Here is a 21,937-nt window from a genome sequence, read left to right on the forward strand (position 1 = left end):
CCCACCGCCCCCTTCTCTAGGAGGCACGCAGAGCGTGTGTGTGAGTGTGTGTGTGTGTGTGTCTTTCACACTTCTCTTGCACATGATCCTTCTCTGCTCTGTTGCCCTCTGTCTCACCACTACCCCCTCTCGTCTGTCCTTGCACTAATCAAGAGACTAACTGAGCACTAATTGAGTATCTACTGTGTGCCCCGCTGTATTCTATGCCCTCAGCAAAATCGCATCCCCCCAAAAAATCTCAGCCCTCCAGCAGAGCCCTTCCTAGGGTTTCCGCCAGGCCCACTTCTTTCTGTCACAGTCATTGTTTCTGCCCCTCCTGGGGACCCCAGCTTTCTCCTCTCTGGCATGATCCAGGCTGGGAGAGAGCCCAGCGCCCCTCCTTCTGTCTTCTTGTCTCTTGGAGGAGAGCACCCCCAGTCACTCCACGGTCATCCACAGCCCCGAGACCCCGGCCCCCCTTCAGTCTGGAGCTCAGGCGCGCTTTTCCCCTAAATTCGCCTGGGACGAGGCTGGAGTTTTCTAAAGGAAACGTTCATGGGGATTCTGCTCCTAAAGATGCAGACTCATGATCGAGTGCCCCCAGCTCCAGGCCTGGACTCTTGCTTCCTCCGTCTCACATTTCTCCAGTACCTGCTGTCTGCCAGGCGCCGCCCAACGAGGAGGAGCAGCCGGGAGGACTGCTCGTTCTCTGATTCACTCATTCATCCCTTGCTAGTCATAGCTGCTCCTTTCATTCTCTTGTTTATTCATTTATTTCTCAGCCAATTAAACAGGGAGTGAGTCCGTGCTCTGTTCCAGGCCCTGTCACAGAACACTATTCCTGCCCTCTCAGAGCTCACAGGCTATCTGACAAGGATGGCCCAGAGTGGTCAGGGCCGGGATGGGGGAAGCACAGGGGCTGGGGGAGCCCAGCGGGGGCACGTGCCCCAGGCTTGTGCTCGGGGAGGCGGGGAACAGCAGGAATGGACACAGACCCAGTTCCTGCACCCTCACCCCAGGATCCCAGTCATTCACTGGTCTAGGGACACGCTTCCCACTCAGGAGTACTAATAACACATCCATTCAAGGGGGGGGCTTTCCACACCCCCAAGGGGGGCAGAACCAGGCAGAGTTGGGGGCTGGGACCCAGACAGTTCCCGCCTCACCCCTCAACCTGCGGGATTCAGGGCAAGTCACTTATTCTCTCTGCCTGCCTCACCTGCCAGCCCTGTGGGCAGGGTGCTCGTCTTATCTGCATTTTGCACGGCAGGCTCAGAGAGGTCATCGACTTGCCCAAGGTCACAGGCAGGATGTGACCCCTGCGTTTTCTCATCCTCCTGGAGAGGAGGGGTTTTCTTCCCCGGGCCTGATGCTTCACAAGTGGCTGGGGAGGGCCTGGAGGAATTGATTTCAGCTCCGTTTCAGAGGCGTCTGCTAGTTCCTGGCTCCAGAGCTGAGTCTGGGCAGGAGGGAGTCAGTACTTTGCTTGTGTGTCTGGTCCTTCTTGTTCCTCCTTCCAGCTCTGCCCCTGGCTCTCTCTGTACCTTCCTTGCACGCTCTCTGTCTCTTTGCTTTCATCTCCGTGTCAGTTTCTGTCTCTCTTTCCCTGCTTTTCTCTAACTCCATTTCATCTCTCTGTTTTCTGCGTCTCTCTCACACTCTTGACTTTTGTTTCTGTCATCTCTCTTTCTCTCTGCTTCTGTGTCTCTCTTTCATTCGTTCATTCATTCAACAAATATGTATTGAGCACCTACTGTGTGCCAGGCCCTCTTCCTAGGCATTGGGCATATGGTGGTGACCAAAACAGACAAAAATTCCTGCCCTCGTGGAATGACATCCTAGTGGTGGAGACGGAGAAGATGCCTAAGTGACATATACAGTGTGTTAGATAGTGTTAGTGCGAAGGAGAAACTTAAAGGAAAGAAAGCCAGAAAGTGTTTGGGAGTGGTCAGGAGAGGCCTCACTGAGAAGGTGACATCTGAGTAGACGCTGGGGGGAACAGCATTCCAGGCAGAGGGAACAGCCAGTGCCAAGGCCCTGAGGTGGGAGTGGCTTGTTCAAAGCATAGCGAAGTGGGATGCCCCCAGCCCCCTCCACCAGGCCTCTGTGGCCCTTTGCCCTGCACAGTGGGCAGGAGGCCAGGCTGCCTGGGGCTGTGGTGCTGGCCGGCTCCGGGGTCAGGAGGCCTGGGTTCACTCAGGCCAAAGGCCTGCCCCTTTGCTGGCACACCCACCAACCTTCACTGTGGCTCCAGCCCCATCTCTCCCCATGCCCGGCTCTCTTCCCTCTCTCCAACTCTCTGGCACCCTCTGTCTGTCGTGTCTTTTACTGGTGGCATCTCGGCACTTCTCTGCCTGTCTCTTTCTGGGCTGTCCCTGCCCTGTCACTTTCCCTCCCTCTGCCTCCTTCTCTCTTTCCTTGTCTCCTGCTCTCTCTCTCTGCCGCTATTCCTGCTTCCTTGTCGTGCCCTGTTATTTCTCTCCCTGAGTCGTCTTCTCTTTGTCTGTCTCTCTCTGGGTCCCTGTCAATCACTCCCTCTTGAGGTCTCTGTTTCTGTCTGTCTCTGGTCTGTGTCTAAGTGTGTGTCTCTGTTTCTCTCTCTCTCTCTCTGGACTTGTGTCTCTCTGTCTCTTTCTCTGTGTGTCTCTAAGTGTCTCTATCTCTTTCTTTCCAGATGTCTGTTTCCCTCCCTTTCTCTCTCTGTCCCTCTCCAGCCCTGTCCCTGCTCTGCCCCCACTGATGTTTCCTTGTCCCTCCCCCCATCCCTACCTTGCTCTCTCCTCCTCCTCGCTCTTACATATGCCCCAGGTTCCTAGCCGTGCCAGGCCCGATGCCCTCACAGCCCTACTGACAGCATCCGCGGATCCAGGCTTCCCCCAGCCCCTCTCTCCCCATCCCCAGGAGCCAGGAAAACCAACTGCGGGCCCAGCAATGGATGCAGAAGCTACACGACCAACTTGAGCTGCAGCACTTCCTCCGAGACTGCCACGAGGTAGGAACTCCAGCTCTGCTGGGCAGTGACTTCTTTCATACGGAGGGAAGCGCTCCAGGGCAGAGGTGGGCGGGGGCGCGGTGGCGGCGGGCACGCCCCGTCTAAGTGGGTCGCCGAGCGATGTTCACTCTGCGCCGCCAGGGGGCGTGTGTATCCTGGCCTCAGTGCGCATGCTCCGCAAGTCCCTCCCCCGCCCACGCGGGCGCCGGGAAGGAGCTAGAGGCCCTGGGCGCCCATGGCAACGGCGCGCGTCCGCGCCTACGGGTCTCGCGGGGACGCGCGCTGATCTCACCTTTCTCTGGGGAGATTCGTGAGAAGCGTCCTGCTGGGGAAAGAGGAGGGAGACGGGGGAGGGGCGGGGGAGGTGTGGGTGGACCAGCCGCCCAGAGCGCAACTTCGGTCAGAGATGGTCCAGAACCAACCTTCGCCCCTTTAAAATTGTCCGCGAATCAAGCTCTGCACCTTTAGGGATGATCCACACACCCGTAAGGATCGCCCCAAATCAGAGGTGGTCCAGGTCCCCTTTCCCATTAGAGACGGTTCAGGAGACACGCTGCCTTCCCCTCCTTTCCCCTGCATTCCACAGAAAATGTTCTGGACTCTGACCATGTAAGAGACGGCCCCATTAGAGATGGCCTGGTAAACATTCTCCTAATCCCAAGCAGAGATGGTCCCGACCTCACCCATCTACCTGACCCAGGATCGTCGGCCCCCTGCTCCATGATGAAACAGTACCTATTTACCCCAACCAAGGATGGTTCGGGAACCAAGCCCAGATCCCCCTAATTAAAGATCGTTTGACTCCCTCCATGGTGAACTCCCATGGGAGATTCTTCTCCCCGCATGTGAAATGGACAAGGGCCTCCATAAGCCCCACCCCCACATAACTGAAGCCCCTTAGAGATGGGTCTGGGACTCAAGCCCACTAGAGATGGGTCCCCGAACCCCCTGTCCCCCTCCTTCCCGTTGGAGATTATTCTGGACTGAAGTTTTACAAGAGATGTTCCAGGGCCCTCATCCCATATGCCCTACCCTGTATAGCTGAGGTATCCAGGAACCTGAGTCCTTTCCCATTAGAGATGGTTCAGGAGCCCACCCCACCACCACCTCATACTCCGCACCTTCACACAGCGGAGGTAGCCCAGGCCCCAGGCACCCCCCTCCTGCCTTTCCGTTTGGTCCAGGAGCCCCTTCCCCCTCTCGTGAGATTGTTCTGGACCGAGAAGCAATCATCTGAGATGGCGCAGGAATTCCTCCCCCTGCTCCACCGCCCCCAGTGCTGTAGGGAGGGTGGTGATTCCTCCTCTACCCCCAACTGGGGCCCGGCAGGGAGGCGGGCACGGAGGCAGGCAGGGGGCGCGCGCGGGCGGGCGCGCTGCCGCGGCGCGGGGGCGGGGGAGGGGGCGCGCGTCCGCCGGAGCCTCAGCCGTCGCCACCGCTGCCGCCGCCGTCGCAGTGGAGGGGCGAGAGCCCGCCCGCCCTCCCGCCCGCCGCAGGGACTCCCCGCCAACGCCGCTGCCGCTCCAGGTCTCGGGGGCGCCCGGGGGAAGGGGCTGACGCGCGCCCCCGCCGAGGCGGGCGGGGGAGGGGGCTTGGGCGCGTGCCCGCCCGCCGAGGCCGCGGGAGGGAGGGGCGCGGGCGGCGCGGAGGCGGGTCGGCTGGGCGCCGGGACCCCAGCCCTGGGGAGGGGCAGGGACGCCGGGAGCTGTCCGCGGTGCTGCTGCGGACGGGACGAAGGGACCGGGTCCCAAGGGAGGGAAGCGGAAAAGGGGGACTTTGAGGCTATTCCTGGGGTAGTGTGGGTTTGCCTTGGGGGTGAAGGGGGTCTCAGCCTCTCTAGGGGGCTCTGGCCTGGATAACGGGGGATCTGAGATTTGCCCTGGGGTAGGGGGGCTTTCATCCGTTTGGGGGGTTCTTCCTTGGTTTTTGTGGGATCTGTATTAGCCTTAGATGATGGGGGCGAATCACTTTTGCGAAGGGCTGCTTGGGCGATGAGGTCTTGGACTTGCACTTGGTTTTGGGGGCTCTGACTTTTGGGGGCTTTACCTTGGTTCTTGGGGACTGGGGCTTTGCCCTCACTGATGGGGGCCGGTCACTTTTGGGGGGCTTTACCTTGATGACGGAGTGCCGTCTCCTTTAGGGGCTTCGCCTTCACTGTGAGCTGTGGCTGCCATTGGCCAGCTCTTCCCTGGGTATCGGGACCCTGTAAACTGAGTTGGGGGATTGAATTGGGCAGTTAACTTGGCTGTAGTGTGTGCGTATGAGGGAGTCTGAAGCTGCCCTGGACCCCTGGGGAGCACATGCTGGGGGACTCCGGGTGGGGTTTGGTCGGCTCCGGATTCGTCCTTGGCGATGACTGCATTTGCCTCCTGGGACCAACGAGCTGGAGTCCGTTTTTTTTTTTTTTTTTTTCAGGAGGGAGGAGGAGCATCTTGTGACTGAGGGGGGGAGGCGGAGGGGGAGGAGCCAACTGCCCATGTGCCTGGTTTGGTCATGAGTGGGGAGGTTCCGGCTTGGGGGGCAAATCTTATTTTGGGGGGGCTCAGAAAGCAGCCTTTTCATTGGTGCTGGTCAGGGTAGTGAGGGGCCCATTCTTGGTGCTTGCCTTTGGACGGCTGGTGCTGTTAGTGAGTGGGGAGACTAGCACTGGCTTTAGTCTGGGAGGGGGGCTGGCTGGGAAGGTTCTGTCTTCTCCGTGTTGGGGCGCCTGGGGCTAGAGCTTGAGGCAGGCTCGTTTGGGGAGCTAGAAGGCAGCCCTGTTGCTGGCATTTGGGGGGTTGGCTTTGGTTAGGGGGCTAGAACTGGTTGTGGTTTGGGGCTGGATTCTCACGGCTGGATTTGGGGAGACCTGTGGGCTCCTTAGGAAGGCTGGGTCTGGCTTGTGGGGAACGGGTCTACCTGAGATGGGAGGGCTGCTTTGGAGGGACCTAGACTTGACACCAGTTGGGAGGTTGTTTAGGGGTTCATCTGACCCTATTGGGGGCCTGGGGCTAGATATGGGGGCTTCACTTGATACCCTTGGGGATGGGTTGGGGATCTTGAACTGGTCCTTTTGGAGGTGACGGAGGCTGAATTGAAGAGTCTGAGTGTTGCTACTGGGGAGGGGGCGAATTGGAAATATGCTGAATTAATTTGGAGGGTTGCTTTGGCCGTGGGTGGGGGGACTCTGAGTGGCCCAGTAGTCCTGCCTTGAAGCTTAAGGACTATAGGGAGTTGAGAAAGGCTGTCCTAGGAGAGGGGCGCTAAAGGATGGGCCATTCTGGGGACCTGCCCATCCGTCCTCCACTCTGTGGAAAGAGCTTGAGCTGCCCACACACACACACACATAAAAGCCTCACTTGCAAAGGTTTTTCCATCCTCCCCTCCCCTTCTCAAACCCAGCATCGTACGCCCTGAACCTGGGACTTCCGGGAAGGGATGGGGAGCTATGCCAGGTTGGGGGAACCAGCTGAGCCCCACCCCCTGCCCTGCACAGCTGGATGGCTGGATCCATGAGAAGATGCTGATGGCTCGAGATGGCACGCGGGAAGACGGCCACAAGCTGCATAAGAGATGGCTCCGGCACCAGGCGTTCATGGCCGAGCTGGCTCAGAATAAGGAGTGGTTGGAGAAGATCGAGAGGGTGAGCATGCAGAAGCCCCCTCTGCCCGTGGCAGGTGCCAGAGGCCCCCAGGGAACCCACATGTCATCTCCTACACCCTCCGCTGCCAGTCGGCTGTTCTCACACCTCTGAACTAGCACGGACCATTTCCACACCTGCTCCTAGCTGTGTGGCCTTGAGTCATTCATGGAACCTCTTTGAGCCTCAGTTTGCTCTGCTTTAAAATTAAGGAAAGAGTAAATATTGCTCCTTCCCTGGGCCCTTCAGCACGTAATGTGCTTAACACGCAGCCAGGCACCTAGGAGCTGTAATTGCTATAGTGTTTATTTTCAACATGTAATGTGGCATATGTGGCTCTAGGCCAATGTATATTGGAGCTTGGCTTCAGTCCTGGAGGGTCCCAGGCAGATTTTTGCTCCAAGCCTCAACCCCCAAAACTGCCCCCTAGGCTGGCTGAACCCCAAACCTGCAGCCCTGGATACCCCCACTCTTCTGACTCAAATGGAGACACCCAGGTTGGCCTTAAGCCCTTAAATGGTCGTTGATGCCCCATAAATGGTGGCACGTGGCAAAGCCACTCTTCTTGACTTTGAGTTTAATGGAAGTTCATTTTCTTTGTCTCTCTCTCTCTCTGTGTCTTTCTTCTGTCTCTGTCTCTCTCCCCCTACTTGTCTTTCTTATGGTCCTCTCCTTGTGTTTCTGACTTTATGGGTATGTCTCTGTGTGCATCACTCTATGAGTGCCTGTCTCTCCCTGTCTCCTTCCCATGTGTCTGTTTGTATCTCTCTGTCTCCCTCATCATACCTCTATCTGTTTGTCTTTCTCCTTGTCTCTCTTCCCATGCCTTGGTTCCCTCCATCTCTGGGCCTGTCTCTGCATCCACCCCTCGTGTCTCTGTGTCTCCAACTCCTTATCTCTCTCTCTCCACATCTGCCCCTGTGTCCTGCTATCCCCATATTTCTCTGTCCCTCCCCACCGTCCATCCCCTGCCCCTCACTTCCTGCCTCTTACCCATCTGGGGCAGGAGGGCCAGCAACTGATGCAGGAGAAGCCTGAGCTGGCAGCCTCGGTGCGGAAGAAGCTGGGTGAGATCCGGCAGTGCTGGGCGGAGCTGGAGAGCACCACCCAGGCCAAGGCACGACAGCTGTTTGAGGCCAGCAAGGCTGACCAGCTGGTGCAGAGCTTTGCTGAGCTGGACAAGAAGCTCCTTCACATGGAAAGCCAGCTGCAAGACGTAGACCCTGGTGGGGACCTGGCCACCGTCAACAGCCAACTCAAGAAGCTGCAGGTATGGCCTGGCCGTCCTGGGTGGGGCTTTCTACACCACAGTGGGGCCTGAATCGGTGTCAGACCCTACTCAAGGTATTTCAAACAGAGGGGATTTAATACAGGGATTTATTGCAGATGTGCTGGAAGAGCTGGAAGCAGAAAGGGAATAGTGAGGCAGTCCAGCTAACAGTAGCTGGTGGAGGCAGCCACCACCCCTTGGGCATGGGATGCAAAGGGGTTAGGAAGGATTTAGAGCCAAGAAGCAGTAAATGGGTAACCAGCCCACGGAGGGTTTCACAGGACCTGGATGCCTGTTTCCTGAATGGAGAAACCAAGGCCCAGAAGCAGGGGAATGGCTTTGCACAGAATAATAGTGAGAGTCATGGAGTACGTCCTCCAACAGTCTCTGTGCTGAGCTCTCACTGACTCCTCCCAGCAGCCATATAAGATTGATACTGTTACTATCCCCTGTTTTACCAGTGGGAAAGCTGAGGCACGGAGGTGAAATAGTTGGCCCAAGGATACACAGCTAGCCAGTGTCCCCCTTACAAAACAGGGGACTCTGAGAGAACAGGCATAGTGTCTGCTTTATCTCTGTTCCTGGCTTGGCAGCCAGTGGATGCTCAGTATCTGACCGTTCGATCTGAATGACTGGAGGTGTGAACATGTGTGTTGCGTCACGCCTCCCAGCGTGTGACAGCTCCTGCCTTTCCGTGCCAGGAACAATGCCTGGCCATGACCAGCGGGAGGCTGAGGCTCTGGGAGGTGAACTTACTGGCCCAGGGTAGCAAACGGCAGAGCCTGAGTTCAGATCCAGGTCCCTCGACTCTTCTTGCCCCTTTGATGCGCGTCCTGCATAGTTAGGCTTCTAAAGTGCTTGGCACTGGGTCTGGCAAAGAAAAAGGCTGACCACTAATAAAAGCATAATGACACGGATTAGTATTTATTCCTTTATCTATGCAGCGAATCTTTATGGAGCACCTACTGAATGCACGGTGCTTTTCTAGGGGCTGGAATACAGCAGTGGGCAGAAGTGACCCCACATCGCTGCCCTGTTGGGGAGGCAGGCAAAGGGGCAGAGAGACAAGCAGATCAGATATGACGCCAGTCATTGCCTCAAATGCCTTTGTCTCCAGGACCCCTTTACACTCTTACAAATCATTGCAATCCCCAGAGAGCTTTTGTGTGTGGATTATACTGATTTGAAATGTACCATATTAAAAATGAAAACTTGGGCTGGCCCTGTGGCCTAGTGGTTAAGTTTGGCGTGCTCTGCTTTGGCAGCCCTGGTTAGGATCCCGGGTGCAGACCTACACCACTCACCAGCGGCCATACTGTGGTGGTGACCCACATACAAAATAGATGCACACTGGCACAGATGTTAGCTCAGGGCCAGTCTTCTTCAGCAAAAAGAGGAGGATTGGCAGCAGATGTTAGCTCAGGGCTGATCTTCCTCAAAAATAAATAAATAAATAAATAAAAGAGTATACTGCCTATATTTAAAAAAAAAAAGAGGAAGACTGGCAACAGATGTTAGCTCAGGGCAAATCTTCCTCAGCAAAAAAAATAAAAAAATAAAATTGAGAACTATTTAAATTATTGATTCTCATAAAAACAGCAATAACAAATCCATCACTTATTCACCCCAAAGCATTCTTTTAGGAAGAATAACTCTATTTTCCAAGACAAAAGAAAATGCAGTCAGATGATGGGCCTTGTGTTCAGTGTCGCAGCCCTCTCTCATGGCTGGCTTTGGAGAAAAGCGCAGATCCCCACCTCTGCTTCTGCGTCCAGTCTGTTACACCAGCACGGGTCATCTGGTCCTTGCAAACCCCGCAGTGCACTTGGGAAAGAATGAAAGTGATAAAGGCAAATAACACTTTAGTAGTTTTATAAAAATGGTTGTGACCTTACAGACCCTTTGGAAAGATCTCAGGGAGTCCCTGGCCCGCATTTTGAGAACCGCTGATGTACGCTACGTGCTGGGCACTGGTCGCCCTCCTGCCTCCCCAGGAGCCCTGCGGGGGAGGTGCTCTTGTACTCTTGAGGAAACCACAGCACAGAAAGGGTCCGTGGCTTGCCTGAGGTCACACAGCCACCGAGAGGCCATTCAGAGCCCTGTTTAGTTCCTGTCCACCCTCCTCCCTTGACTCTCCCAGGCCACAGTGGGGAGAGTGGCCCTCTTGCTGGCCTCTGAGAAACCGATCACTGCCTGAGATCCAGACCCCATTGGCTGGGCAGGCCGTGGACAACACGGGGTGACTCAGCCCCAAGTCTGCTCTGAAGGATTGCCCAGAATGTCAGCAGAGACAAGTGGTGGCCTAGATGGTCAGGCAGAGAAGGGAGCAAGCAGTTCAAGCAGCCAGGGGCCAAGTGACGAAAGCTTGGACAGGGGACGCAGATGGACTTGGGTTCAAATCCCAGGCAGGGCGCACGTTCAGTCCCTGTCTGAGCCTCTGTCGCCCCCTCTTGAGGACTTGAGGAGGACCACATCTGTCTGGGCCTCCCAGGGCCAGATGAGTTTGCGCACAGACAGCACCCACTTAGCGCGATGCCTCGGGTGTGGTGGGCTCCCACGAAATGGGGGTCGGTGACTGTCAGGGTCCCAGCGGGAACCAGAAGGCGTCCTCTGAGGACAGTTTGAGGAGGGCTTATGGGCAGTCTTGACAAAGGTGTGAACAGGGAATGGGGAAGCCACAGGGGGAGTGCAGCATGGTGGGGCTGACCGCCAGGAGCCTTGACTTCCCCGGGAGAGGAAGGAGAGAGTCGCCAGGCGGGAGCTGGGATCCTCAGTCAGAATGGCAGCCAGCCCGAGGCATTGCTGCAGGTAGGAGCTGGGAAATGATGCTCCCGCCTGCCTCCTCTTTCCTCCGGGCTCCTGCGGGCTCCCCCTAATCCAGCCAGGGCCAGCTTCATGCGTGTGTTCGCGCAGGGCCCCGCACTTGTTTTAACGCTCTGCTGTCGCTCTCTTGAAATTCTTAATAATATTTGAACAAGGAGCCCTGTATTTTCATTTTGCCCTGGACCCCACAGATTATGCCGCCACTCCTGAGCCCAGCCTACCTGCAAGCCAGAAGGCGGGGGAGCCAATTCTGGAGGGTCTGGATTCAAATCATAGCCCCGCCACTTACCAGCTGTGTGATGCTAGGCAAGTGGCATTACTTCTGGCTCTGAGCCCCAGGTGCCTGTCTGTGCAACGAGAAGGACCCTAATGCTAAGCCACTCCTTGACAGCGGGATTGTGGGAGACAGTACAGCACCGAGGTCAAGGCCATGGGTGCTGGAGCCTGGCTGCCTGGGGTCACGCCCTGCCTCTGTGACTGACCAACAGGGTGACCTGGCAATGACTTCTCTCTTTGTGCCTCGGTTTCTTCTTCAGTAAAATGGACGTAATTACAGTATTGACCTCATGTGGACGTGGTAAAGATTATAAGACACAATGTGTAATGTCGTTCCAGAATTGCTGATGCAACAAATCTAAGATTCAGTATTTGTTTACAGGTGTTTAAATTTTAATTGCTTTCACCCAGAGGGTATATATCATCACTACACTGTGTCCGAAAGTTCCCAGGGTTAGTTATTTCTCCCTCTTCGGTGTCGTTATGTTATTTATGTGAAACAGTTGTTTGTTTGTATTCCACTTGGGCATTCCCCTCACCCATATAGCTGTTTAAAAATGTATTTTGGAGGGTGATATAGGAAACGTTAATTTAGTGTTAGAAGTCAGAACTCTCATCAGTTCATTTAATCTTGCCAAGTTGCTTGCCCGAGTCCTGGTGGCCGTTAATGCCCTCTCCCCAGCAGCAAGGAGACCTCCTGTTTCTGCCCATATTTGTCCACACTTGCTATTGTCAGATTTTGTAGATTTTTCCCAGCCTGATGGATGAGTGTTTGCACCTGCATTTTTGGGGGAACTCGTGAGCTGGAGTATCCTGTCTGTCTTGGCTGTTCACATCGCAGAGGGAGAATTTGGGGCTCCTGCTCCGGCAGAGTGCAGAGCCGGCTGGTCCCTCCCCACTGCGGGTGTAGCCCCACCAAGCTCTGGAGACCATGAGGTGGGGTCCTCCTTGTTCAAGGGAGGACTGGGGCCCAGAGGGGACTAGGGAGTGGCTCGAGGTCACACAGCGATGGACCTCAGCGGCAGGCCCCAGCACAGGACTCCTGGGCCCTTTCCCCAGCAGAGGGAGCCCGAGGCAGAGAGTGACCCAGTGGGCCACGGCCCCCAGATGGAGCCCAGCTGGGCCTCAGGAGCTGCCGCTGGGGAGGGGAGGGGCTCCCAAGGCCGCTGTCCTCTGGGGCCCTCCTGAGAGCCCAGAGTCTGGGCAGACGCAGGAGCAAGCGGCGGCTGCCGTCCAGCCGGAGCATTTCCTGGCTGCCTCGCTGGGGCCAGGCTGGGCTGGGGGAGGTGCTGGCTCGGGTCTGAGGGGGTGTGGATGTGTGAGTGATCTGTCCCCCTCTGCCTCTCTCTGGGCCTGTCTCTCAGTCCTGCGCCCCAAGTTCCTCTGTGTCTCTCTTTCTCTTAGTTTCCGTCTCTCCCATCTCTGTCTCTTTCTCATCTCTCTGTCTGTCTCTCTGTATCTTTGTCCTTCTGTCTCCATCTCTGGGTCTCTCTCTTTCTCTGTATTTTTGTCTTTCTCACTCTCACCTCTCTCTCTTTTTATTTCAATTCTCCATCTCTGCCTCTCTCCCTTGTCCCTGTGTCCTTCTTCTGTCCTCCCCCTTGTCCCCTGCCCCAGCCGCTGCCCCAGGCCTCCTGGGACCCCACCTGCCAGGTCTAGGCCACATGACCCAGAGCCCTCTCTCAGGGCCTCCTGCCCAACTGTCCTTCCTGGCTGAGGGACCAGATGGTGGAGTCCCAAGCCCCCGCTTTCGCAGTCCTCAGGGGCCCAGCCAGCTGGTCTGGCTCAGCCACCGGCTCCTGCCTGGGGAGGGAGGCGCTGGTCTCCTGCCATCTGAGGGGGACGAGCCAGGGGAAAATGCACTGGAGGCTTTGCAGCTGCTACTCTGAGTCCCTGGGGGCTCCTCACCGCTCACCCTAAGCAGGGCTCGCTCTCTGGCCAAGGAGTGGCCTCTTTCCCCTTTTCCTTCTGCGTCCCCCATTTCTTCATCTAGCTGAGCATGGCCTAGGCGAAAAGTCCAGCCCCAGGGGCTACACAGGCCAGGGTTGGAATCCCCAATCCACTACTGTGTGACCTGAGACAAGGGACTCTACCTTTCTGATCCTCATCCTCCCGAATGATGGAGAAGCAGAGTGGCTGAGAGCCACGAGGGTTTTGTGGTTACATGGTCCTGGGTTCAAATTCGGGCTCTGGCAGTTTTTGCTCTGGGCCAGTGACTGCTTCTCTCTGAGCCTCAGTTTCCCCAACTGGAAAATGGGAAGGCAGAAAGGTGGGTCTGAGCAGGAGCCGGGTTGATCTGGGGTCGGTACTGGCTGTATCACTACCCACATAGCCTCAGGCCTTTTGGAAGTGGGTTCCTGTCTTTGTTTTGTTTTTTGAACTTTGATGTCTTTTTTAAAAATTGAGATTTAATTTCCTGCCTTAAAATGCACACTTTTAAAATATACAGATCAGTGGTTCTTAGTATATTTGCAAAGTTGAGCAACTCTCAGCACTAACTAATTCCAGAACAATTTCATCACCCCGAAAAGAAATGCCGTACCCATGAGCTCCCGCTCCTAATTTACTCCCTCTACGAATCTTTCTGTCTCCTTAGATTTACCTATTTTGGACATTTCATATAAATGGAATCATACAACATATGGCCCTTTGCGTCTGGCTTCTTTCACTTAACATAATGTTTTCGAGAGTCGTCCATGTTGAAGGATGCATCAGTGGCTCCTACTGGTTTTCTTGTTTAAATAGAGTTTAATTTTTTTAAATGTTCATCTTTAATGCTGCCCAGCTAAGAGAGGCAGGACAGCACGGTGACTAGTCCAGCAAAGTCAACACGCGTTTACAGAGATGTGCTCCGTGCCAGGCACGTGCCCGCTGCCTGGATCCAGTGGTGAGGGAAGTAAACAGCCCCATCTTCGCTGACCTCAGAGGCTGCTGTGAGGATGAAATGAGTTCCTCCTCGTCCAGTGCTTACGGCAGTGCCTGGCAGGGAGCGACCGTCAGGCGGTGTTAGCTATGATTGCTGTTATGGGAGGAAACTCAAACCTTGGCGTTTAATGGGAACAGTCGCAAGTCTTTCTGCCCCTCCGCACACAGTCTCCCTCCCCGGGTGTAGCTGCTCTCAACAGTTTCTTCTCTATCGTTCTAGAAACATTCTGTGCACGCACCCACATACACGTGCCCTACAGACCACAGCGAAGCTCGCCTTTTCGCCTGATAGTACATCCTAGGTGTCCTTCCCTGACGCAGAATCTGTGGATACACCTCGTCCTTTTAGACGGTTGCGTGGTATTCCATGGGGTCGTTTGACAGTCCGTCCTTAACCAGCACTCTGTGGACAGACCTTTGGGCTGTTTCCAGGCTTCTGCTGGTATAAATCGTGCTGCTGCAGATGCCCCACCCGTGTGTATCTGAGCCCACCTGCAGGTGTTTCCGCAGAAAACAGTCCTTCCAAGTAAAGCTCTGGGACCCAAAGGAGTGTGCACTAACTTTTTAAAATATTTTATTCTTTTTCGTTTGGGTGAGGAAGTTTAGCCCTGAGCTAGCATCTGTGCCCATCTTTCTTTATTTTATATGTGGGACGCCTGCCACAGCATGGCTGGATAAGTGGTGTGTAGGTCCGCGCCCGGGATCCGAACCCGAGAACCCCAGGCTGCTGAAGCAGAGTGCGAGCTTAACCACTGCACCACCAGGCCGGCCCCCGCATTAATATTTTTGCTAGATATTGACAAGTGTCCTCCTGCCAAGACAGTGGACACACCTGCCACATGACAGCCGTCCTCTCCCCACCTGTTCACCATCATTAGGTATCACCAAGCTTTCTCATCTCTGCTAATGTGAGAAAGGAAAGATGCTGTCTTTAGTTATTTGTTTTAATTCAATTTATTTAAACTAAAAAAACACCCAAAACCATCCCCCTGTTTCTCCCACCCCCCACCCCAACCCCTGCCTCTGGCTCTGTTCTCTGCATCTATGAGCTTATATAATATATATATCTAATATATATTTTATATCTATATTATATATATGTATTTATATCTATATATTGTGTATTGTATAATATATTCTATATTAAAATAATATATATTAAATCTAATATATATATTTTACTTATATATATTTTAGATCCCATATATAAGAGACATCACACAGTATTTCTCTTTCTCTGTCTGACTTATTTCACTTAGCTTAATGCCCTCAAGATCCATCCATGTTGTCGCAAATATCAAGATTTCATTCTTTTTTATGGCTGTATAATATTCCATTGTATGTATGTGTATATATATACACCATGATTTCTTTATCCATATATCCATTGATGGACACTTAGTTTGTTTCCATAGCTTGGCTGTTATAAATAATGCTGCAGTGAACATGAGGGTGCAGGTATCTTTTTGAATTCATGTTTTCATTTTCTTTGGATAAATACCCAGAGGTGGAATTGCTGAATCATATTGTAGCTCTGTTTTTAGTTTTTTGAGGAATCTCCATACTGTTTTCCATAGTGGCTGCACCAGTTTACATTCCCACCAACAGTGCACAAGGGTTCCCTTTTCTCTACAAGATACCTTTTTTTTTTCTTAAAGATTGGCACCTGAGCTAACAACTGTTGCCAATCTTCCTTTTTGTTTTCTTCTCCCCAAAACCCCCCAGTACATAGTTGTATATTCTGGTTGTGAGTGCCTCTGGTTGTGCTATGCGGGACGCCACCTCAGCATGGTGCGTTGAGCAGTGCCATGTCCGCTCCCAGGATCCGAACCGGCGAAACCCTGGGCCGCCAAAGCAGAGCTCTAGAACTTAACCACCCGGCCATGGGGTCAGCCCTACAAGATACTGTTTTGTAGTTATTTTAATTTGTATTTTTCTGAACACTGAAAGAGGCTGAACATCTCTTCATGTGTTTAATGACCTTTGTACTTCTGTATCCTTTGCCTGTGTTTGCAGGAAAGGATACACAGTAAATGGATGTTCAGAATATGCGGCATTCTTGCAGAGGTAGAAAAGTATCAGTGCCTGGAAGTATACCATCTCAGGTCACACAGCCACTTTCTGGAGAGGCTGTGGAGGGGTTTTCCTTGAATGGGGAACCAGAACTTATAACCTTCATAGTTCTGACTATATTTAAGAGTTCCTGAAATCTAATGCATTTTAGTTTTTCTACACAGCACTACAATAATTTTCTCAGCAAGAATGGTTTTGGGGTGACTGTTTTATTTTATTTTATTATTTCTACAGCTTGTCATTGTGCCTTTTAAAAATTTCCCTCTTACGTAGCTTTGACTTGTTGTGAGGTTTGATTTTTATGACTCCTACAGATTGTGCATGTACCATCTGGAACTCTTTGGGATACAGTTCTTGGAACTTCAACCCAAATTGACTTAGGCTGAAAGGTGGCATTATTGGCTCAGACAGCTAAAAGACCCAGAGGCGATGCAGCTTCAGGCATGGCTGGATCAGTTACTCAGACCTCGTCCTCAGGAATCTCTGTCTGCATTTCTGGGCCCTGCTTGCCTCTGTATTGGCCTCATTGTCAGGGAGCCTGTTCCCTCCTGGTGGCAAGATGGCCCCCAGTACCCCAGACCTACTTTCTACCAGCTTAGGAACCCCATGGGAAAGAGAGCACCCCTTCTAGGCACAAACACTTTTCCAGGAAAAGTGGGTAGAGTTTTCATTGGCTTATCTTAAGTCACATGGGCCGTCTCTGACTCAATCCTTGTGGCCAGGGTGATTCGGTGTTGTCATTGGCCAGGCCTGAGTCACATGGCCGTCCTTGGACCACGGGGTTTCATCAGCCCCTGTGAAAGCTGGAAGAGTTTTCATTGGCCCAGCTTAGGTCACATGCCATCTCTTACCCAATCCCTGTGGCCAGGGTGATTTCAGTGTTCTGATTGGTTAAGCTTGGGTCATGTGGCCACCCTCGGACCTCTAGGTTTTCTTAGTCCATCCGGAAGTGGAGGATCTGAGAGTGGAATTCAGGTCCTGGGAGGGGATGGAGGTTGGGCAGGCAAAGACAACAGCTCTGCACCAGAGACCCTGGGACAAAAGTCTTCACTTGGTTTTTGAGTTTTAAGTTTGGGGCTGTAGTCATTTGCTGTAATCTGTTACCACTTAATTTCATTATTCTTTTCTTTTCTAGTTTTCCTCCATCTGTTTAGAATCACATGAAGAATACATAAATCTAGTCTTTTGGCAAATGATCTTACTAACCCAGAAGTCTTCAGTAAAATGTAAAGTCCGCCTTCAGGCCACTTCCCTGTCCCACATCCCAAAGGGAACCTCAGTTATTTGGTGCGCGTTCTTCTAGACCGTTTAGGAATCTACCTATATGGAGTTTTAATGCGCATTTTATTTTATTTGCTTTTCATGTTTTGTTTATTTATAATTTATAATTTTAAATAAATAAGTTTTATGGTTCAGACATCAAAAATGATATTAAAAAGCCTATGGGAAAAATCTCTCCTTCATCTCTGTCCTCATTCGCTGAGTTCTCCTCCCCCAATACGTACCATCTGTTATTAATTTCTTCTTTATTCCAGCGAATTTTTATGCATGTGCAAGCCACTACAAGTATATATTCATAGGTGTGTTCTAAACTGTTTTTTCCTCTGAACGGTAAGTCTTGGCTATTATTCCATACTGATGTGGGTTTATTTAACCATTTCACATTGACGGGCTTTAAGGTCATTGCCAATTATTTTTATTATAAACTCTGCTACAGTGAGATCCTTGGACAAACATCCCTTTTACGATGAACATCCTTCGACAGACATCATGGCGCATATGTGCCAGTATTTCTTTAGACATATTCCTAGAAGGGGAAGTGCAAGCGCCGGGTCAAAGCATATGCACATTTTTGCATTTTGATAGGATTTGCCAAATTGCCTGCCAAGAAGGCTCTAGTAATTTACACACCACTGACAGTGGCTGAGTGTGCCCGTTTTCCTGCATCTTTGCCAATACTAGATATTATCAATCTTTTACATTTTTGCCAATCTGATGAGTAGAAAAGGCTACCTTGTCTTACTTTGTATTTTCCTGCTGATTAGTGAGACTGGGCATCTTTTCATGTGCTTTTTTTCCCCCTTCTATGTGTTGTCTGTTCACATCGGATGCCCATGTCTCTTTGGGGCCGTCTTTTTCTTTGTTGATGTCATTCATTTATGCATTGAACCACTCAGAGTTGAAGGCCTCTTACATGCCAGACACAGTTTTAGGCACTCGAGAATACAGAGGTGAATTGACACAGCTGCTGCCCTCATGAGGCTCACATTCTAGAAGCAGGAGACCAGTAAAAAACCCACAAGTAGGGGTTGGCCTCGTGGCGTAGCAGTTAAGTTCGCACACTCTGCTTCAGTGGCCAGGGGTTTGTGGGTTCAGATCTGGGTGCAGACCTGTGCACCGCTTGTCAAGCCATGCTGTGGTGGCATCCCACATATAAAATAGAGGAAGATGGGCATGGATGTTAGCTCAGGGCCAGTCTTCCCTCACACACAAACAAACAAACCAAAACCAACCCACAAGTAAAGACAGAGTTACAGATGGTGCTAATTGCTGTGGAGACAAAGGAAGCAGGATAAAGGAGAATTCTTTGATTGTTCAAGAAACTGGTTCCTTGCTCTAATACGTATTAAATATTTTTCCAGTTTGTCTTTTGCCTTCTAACGACCTCTAGAAATTTGGGTTGATGCAAAAGCCTTCTATGTGGCCAAATTTATAAATCTTTCCCTTTATGGTTTTTATGCCTGGAAAGATTTTCTCCATCCCAGGATTACAAAAGCGTTTGCCCAGGTTTTCTTCTAATGCCTTAAGGATTTACTTATTCCATTTAAGTCTTTAATCCATCTGGAATTGTTTTCAGCATAAAGAGCGAGGAAGGGATCCAGCTAAATTGGTTAGCCAGTTGGCCCATAACCATTCATTGAATAATCCACCTTTTCCTTAGAGATTTGAAAAGGCCTCTAGAAAGTATATGAATTCTCCTGTGTATGTGGGTCTGCTTTGGTACTTTCTATCCCGCTATCGCATCAACCATTGAAATCACTATAGCTTTCTGTTTATGACGCTTGGAAAGCTGGCTCTTTGGACAAATTAACTGCTCCAGGCTTCAGTTTCCTCCTCTGTGAAACGGATCCCACCAATCTTGAAGCATTGTTCTGAGAATTAATGAATTAATGGACCACTTTAGTCCCGGGGCCCAGGTAAGCCTCTTTGGGAAGGTAGCATTTGAGCTGAAATCTAATTGACAAGGAAGAGCGTACCTGGCAGAGGGTATAGCAAGGGCAAAGGCCCTGAGGCAGGAACTAGCTTAGTGTGGAGGGCAGCGCTTCTGCAGGGAATTGAGCCAGGGGAGAGTGGATGGTGGGCGGCGGCGAGGGGTTTGGCTGTCACCATAAAGGTCCTGGAGAGTCACAGCAGGGTGGGGAGGGAGGGTGGAGCCCGCTGACCCCGCCCCTGTCCCCGCAGTCGATGGAGTCGCAGGTGGAGGAGTGGTACCGCGAGGTGGGAGAGCTGCAGGCGCAGACGGCGGCGCTGCCGCTGGAGCCGGCGAGCAAGGAGCTGGTGGGCGAGCGGCAGAACGCGGTGGGCGAGCGCCTGGTGCGCCTGCTCGAGCCGCTGCAGGAGCGCCGCCGCCTGCTGCTCGCCTCCAAGGAGCTGCACCAGGTGGCGCACGACCTCGACGATGAGCTGGTGAGGACCGGCGCGGGCATCTGGGGCGGGACCCGCAAAACCAGGAGGGATGGGCGAGGACGGGCGGGCCGAGGGGGTGGAGCCTGGGCGCGGGGGCGGGGCCGTGGGACCTTGGCGGGACCCAGGGTGGAACCGGCCAGAAGCTCCGTCATTCAATCCTTCACTTACTCCTTTGCTTATTCACTCATTCATTCTTTCACATTCCTTTATTCACTTCCAATCACGCATAAAGTCATTTATTCATTGACTCATCCTTTATTCCATCCTATACAGAATCCAAAGGGAAAAACAGACTTGTCCCCAGACAGCGACAACCCGGGGTGGTTAGGGCTGTGACGGGGCAAGACGAGGGGGCTGTGGGAGCTCAGAGGAGGCAACTGACCAAGGTGCGAAGTCAGGGAGGGTTTCCCGGAGGAGATGGAGTCTGAGCTGGGGGAGTGGAAAGGGAATTCCAGGAAGCAAGACCTGCCTGCACAGAGGCCAGAGGTAAGCTTGAGTGCAGAGTGCAGACAGAACATGTCCAGAGAGGAGGCCGAAGATGGGAGCAGGCGAGAAAGGGCCTTGGATGCTGTGCAGGTGGCTGACAGTTTAGTTGGGATGCAGAGGTCCTTGGCCTGCTCCCTGTCTCCTCCCCTTGACCTGCTCCCTGTGTGCTCTCCAGGCGTGGGTCCAGGAGCGGCTGCCGCTGGCCATGCAGACGGAGCGAGGCAGTGGTTTGCAGGCTGTCCAGCAGTACATCAAAAAGAACCAGGTGAGCAGAGCCAGGGCGAGAGGTGGGTGAGGACACATTTGCGTATGAGTGATAGAAAACAGTTCAAGGTGGTGAAAACCAAAAAGGGGAATTTATTGGCTCTTGTAATTAAAAGACTTGTGGACAGCAGGTACAGATGCATCCAGGTGTTTCCACGATGTCATGAATCTCTCAGCTCCGTTGTTGGTTTGTTGGGTTTTTTTTCTGTGTTAACTTTATTCTCAGGCCAGCTCTCCTCTCCTGATGGTAAAAGACCTCCAACAGATTCAAGTTTGCATCCCACCAGTAAAACTGAAGGGAGTTTCTCTCTCTCAGTAATTTCAGCCATCGTCCTGGGAATAACTCTTATGGGCACAACTTGAGTGGCATGTCCACCCCTGAATCAGTCATGGTGGCCTGGAATTTAGACAGCTCTGACTGGGCTGGGCTCAGGGCCCGTCCTCAGAACCTGCAGGTGGAGTCAGCTTTAACTTAGTCACCTGGGCTGAGATGGAGGCAAGGGGGTTCCCCAAAGGAAAACCAGGGTCCCATGGCTAGAAGTGAGGAGAATGGCTATTGGGCAAGGAAAAAGACAACAACCAACAAGAGCTCAAAACGCCCACAGGGAGAAAGGGCTGAGATCATCAGCGAGCCAGTGCTGACTTCTAAGCTGAGCACTGTGGGGGGCTTCTGAGCCCCCAAAATCTCTGAATCTGTATTCCCCTCTCCGGCCTCAGTTTCCACATCTAAATAAGCAGAGAGGTGGTCTAGAGCAGTGGGTCTCCAGTCACTTCGCAGAGGAACCCGTAGGTCAAAGTAACTCTTTCGACAAAGCCCAAAGAAAGACACACAAAAGAGATTAATAATAATAATAAGACGTTGATTAAACACTTACTGTGTGCCAAGAATTGTCCTGGGGGTTATGTCAGTTATTTAATTTAATCCCCACAAGAATCCTATGAGGTAGGTATTGTCGTTACCCCCTTTTACCAAAAAAAATGTAGGTTGGGAGACCAGGGCACTGAAGGATGGTGGGGAGGAGGCTACACAGGTGGTTTAGAATGGTTCGTGGTCATGCTGCACTGGATGAGTTCTTCAAGAGGCTGGACTTTGTCTTAGATTTTGTTTTTCTCTCTTGATGAAAGTACTCTTGGCCGTTGACAGTATTGGGGACCAACAGAACCGGTTTGTCATTTTCACAGTCGAGGGACCCAATCGAGTGCACTTAATGCTTAAAATTGGGGCCGCTCAGCCGTGTGTGAGAGCGCCGGATACACCGGGGCTGTTAAACGAATAATTGCAGCTCATACTGACGGAGCACCTTCTGCGTGCCCGGCCCAGTTCTGAGTGCTCCACGCTACAGCCACCCTGTAAGGTCGATCTTGGCGAGACACCATAGCCGCGTGACTCTGGCAAGCTCTTCAAGCTGTCTGAGCCTCAGCCTCCTCATCTGTGAAGTGAGGACGCTAATGACCTGGCTCCTGGGGTCCCCAAGTGAGGACTAGATGAGTGGCTACGTTACGCAAAGCCCTTACTTGGCAAAGTACTGGGCAGGAGGCCAGC

At 52.6% G+C, this 21,937-nt stretch overlaps 1 protein-coding gene across 2 annotated transcripts in view; it reads left to right on the forward strand.

Annotated features, from left to right (window-relative positions):
• The window catches only part of SPTBN4 (spectrin beta, non-erythrocytic 4), a 72,437-nt gene that overhangs the window by 35,604 nt on the left and 14,896 nt on the right, over positions 1–21,937 (forward strand). The window contains exons 18-22 of one of the 2 annotated variants that reach the window (XM_070632774.1): positions 2,881–2,971; positions 6,447–6,593; positions 7,597–7,860; positions 19,420–19,644; positions 20,306–20,395. In XM_070632774.1, coding sequence (XP_070488875.1) covers positions 2,881–2,971; positions 6,447–6,593; positions 7,597–7,860; positions 19,420–19,644; positions 20,306–20,395 — 817 coding nt within the window. Of the gene's footprint in view, positions 1–2,880; positions 2,972–4,341; positions 4,499–6,446; positions 6,594–7,596; positions 7,861–19,419; positions 19,645–20,305; positions 20,396–21,937 lie in introns of those variants that run through there. The other variant, XM_070632775.1, reaches the window with a different exon arrangement.

Source organism: Equus przewalskii, chromosome 9 (genome assembly GCF_037783145.1).
Source record: "Equus przewalskii isolate Varuska chromosome 9, EquPr2, whole genome shotgun sequence".
NCBI classification, from domain to species: Eukaryota; Metazoa; Chordata; class Mammalia; order Perissodactyla; family Equidae; genus Equus; species Equus przewalskii.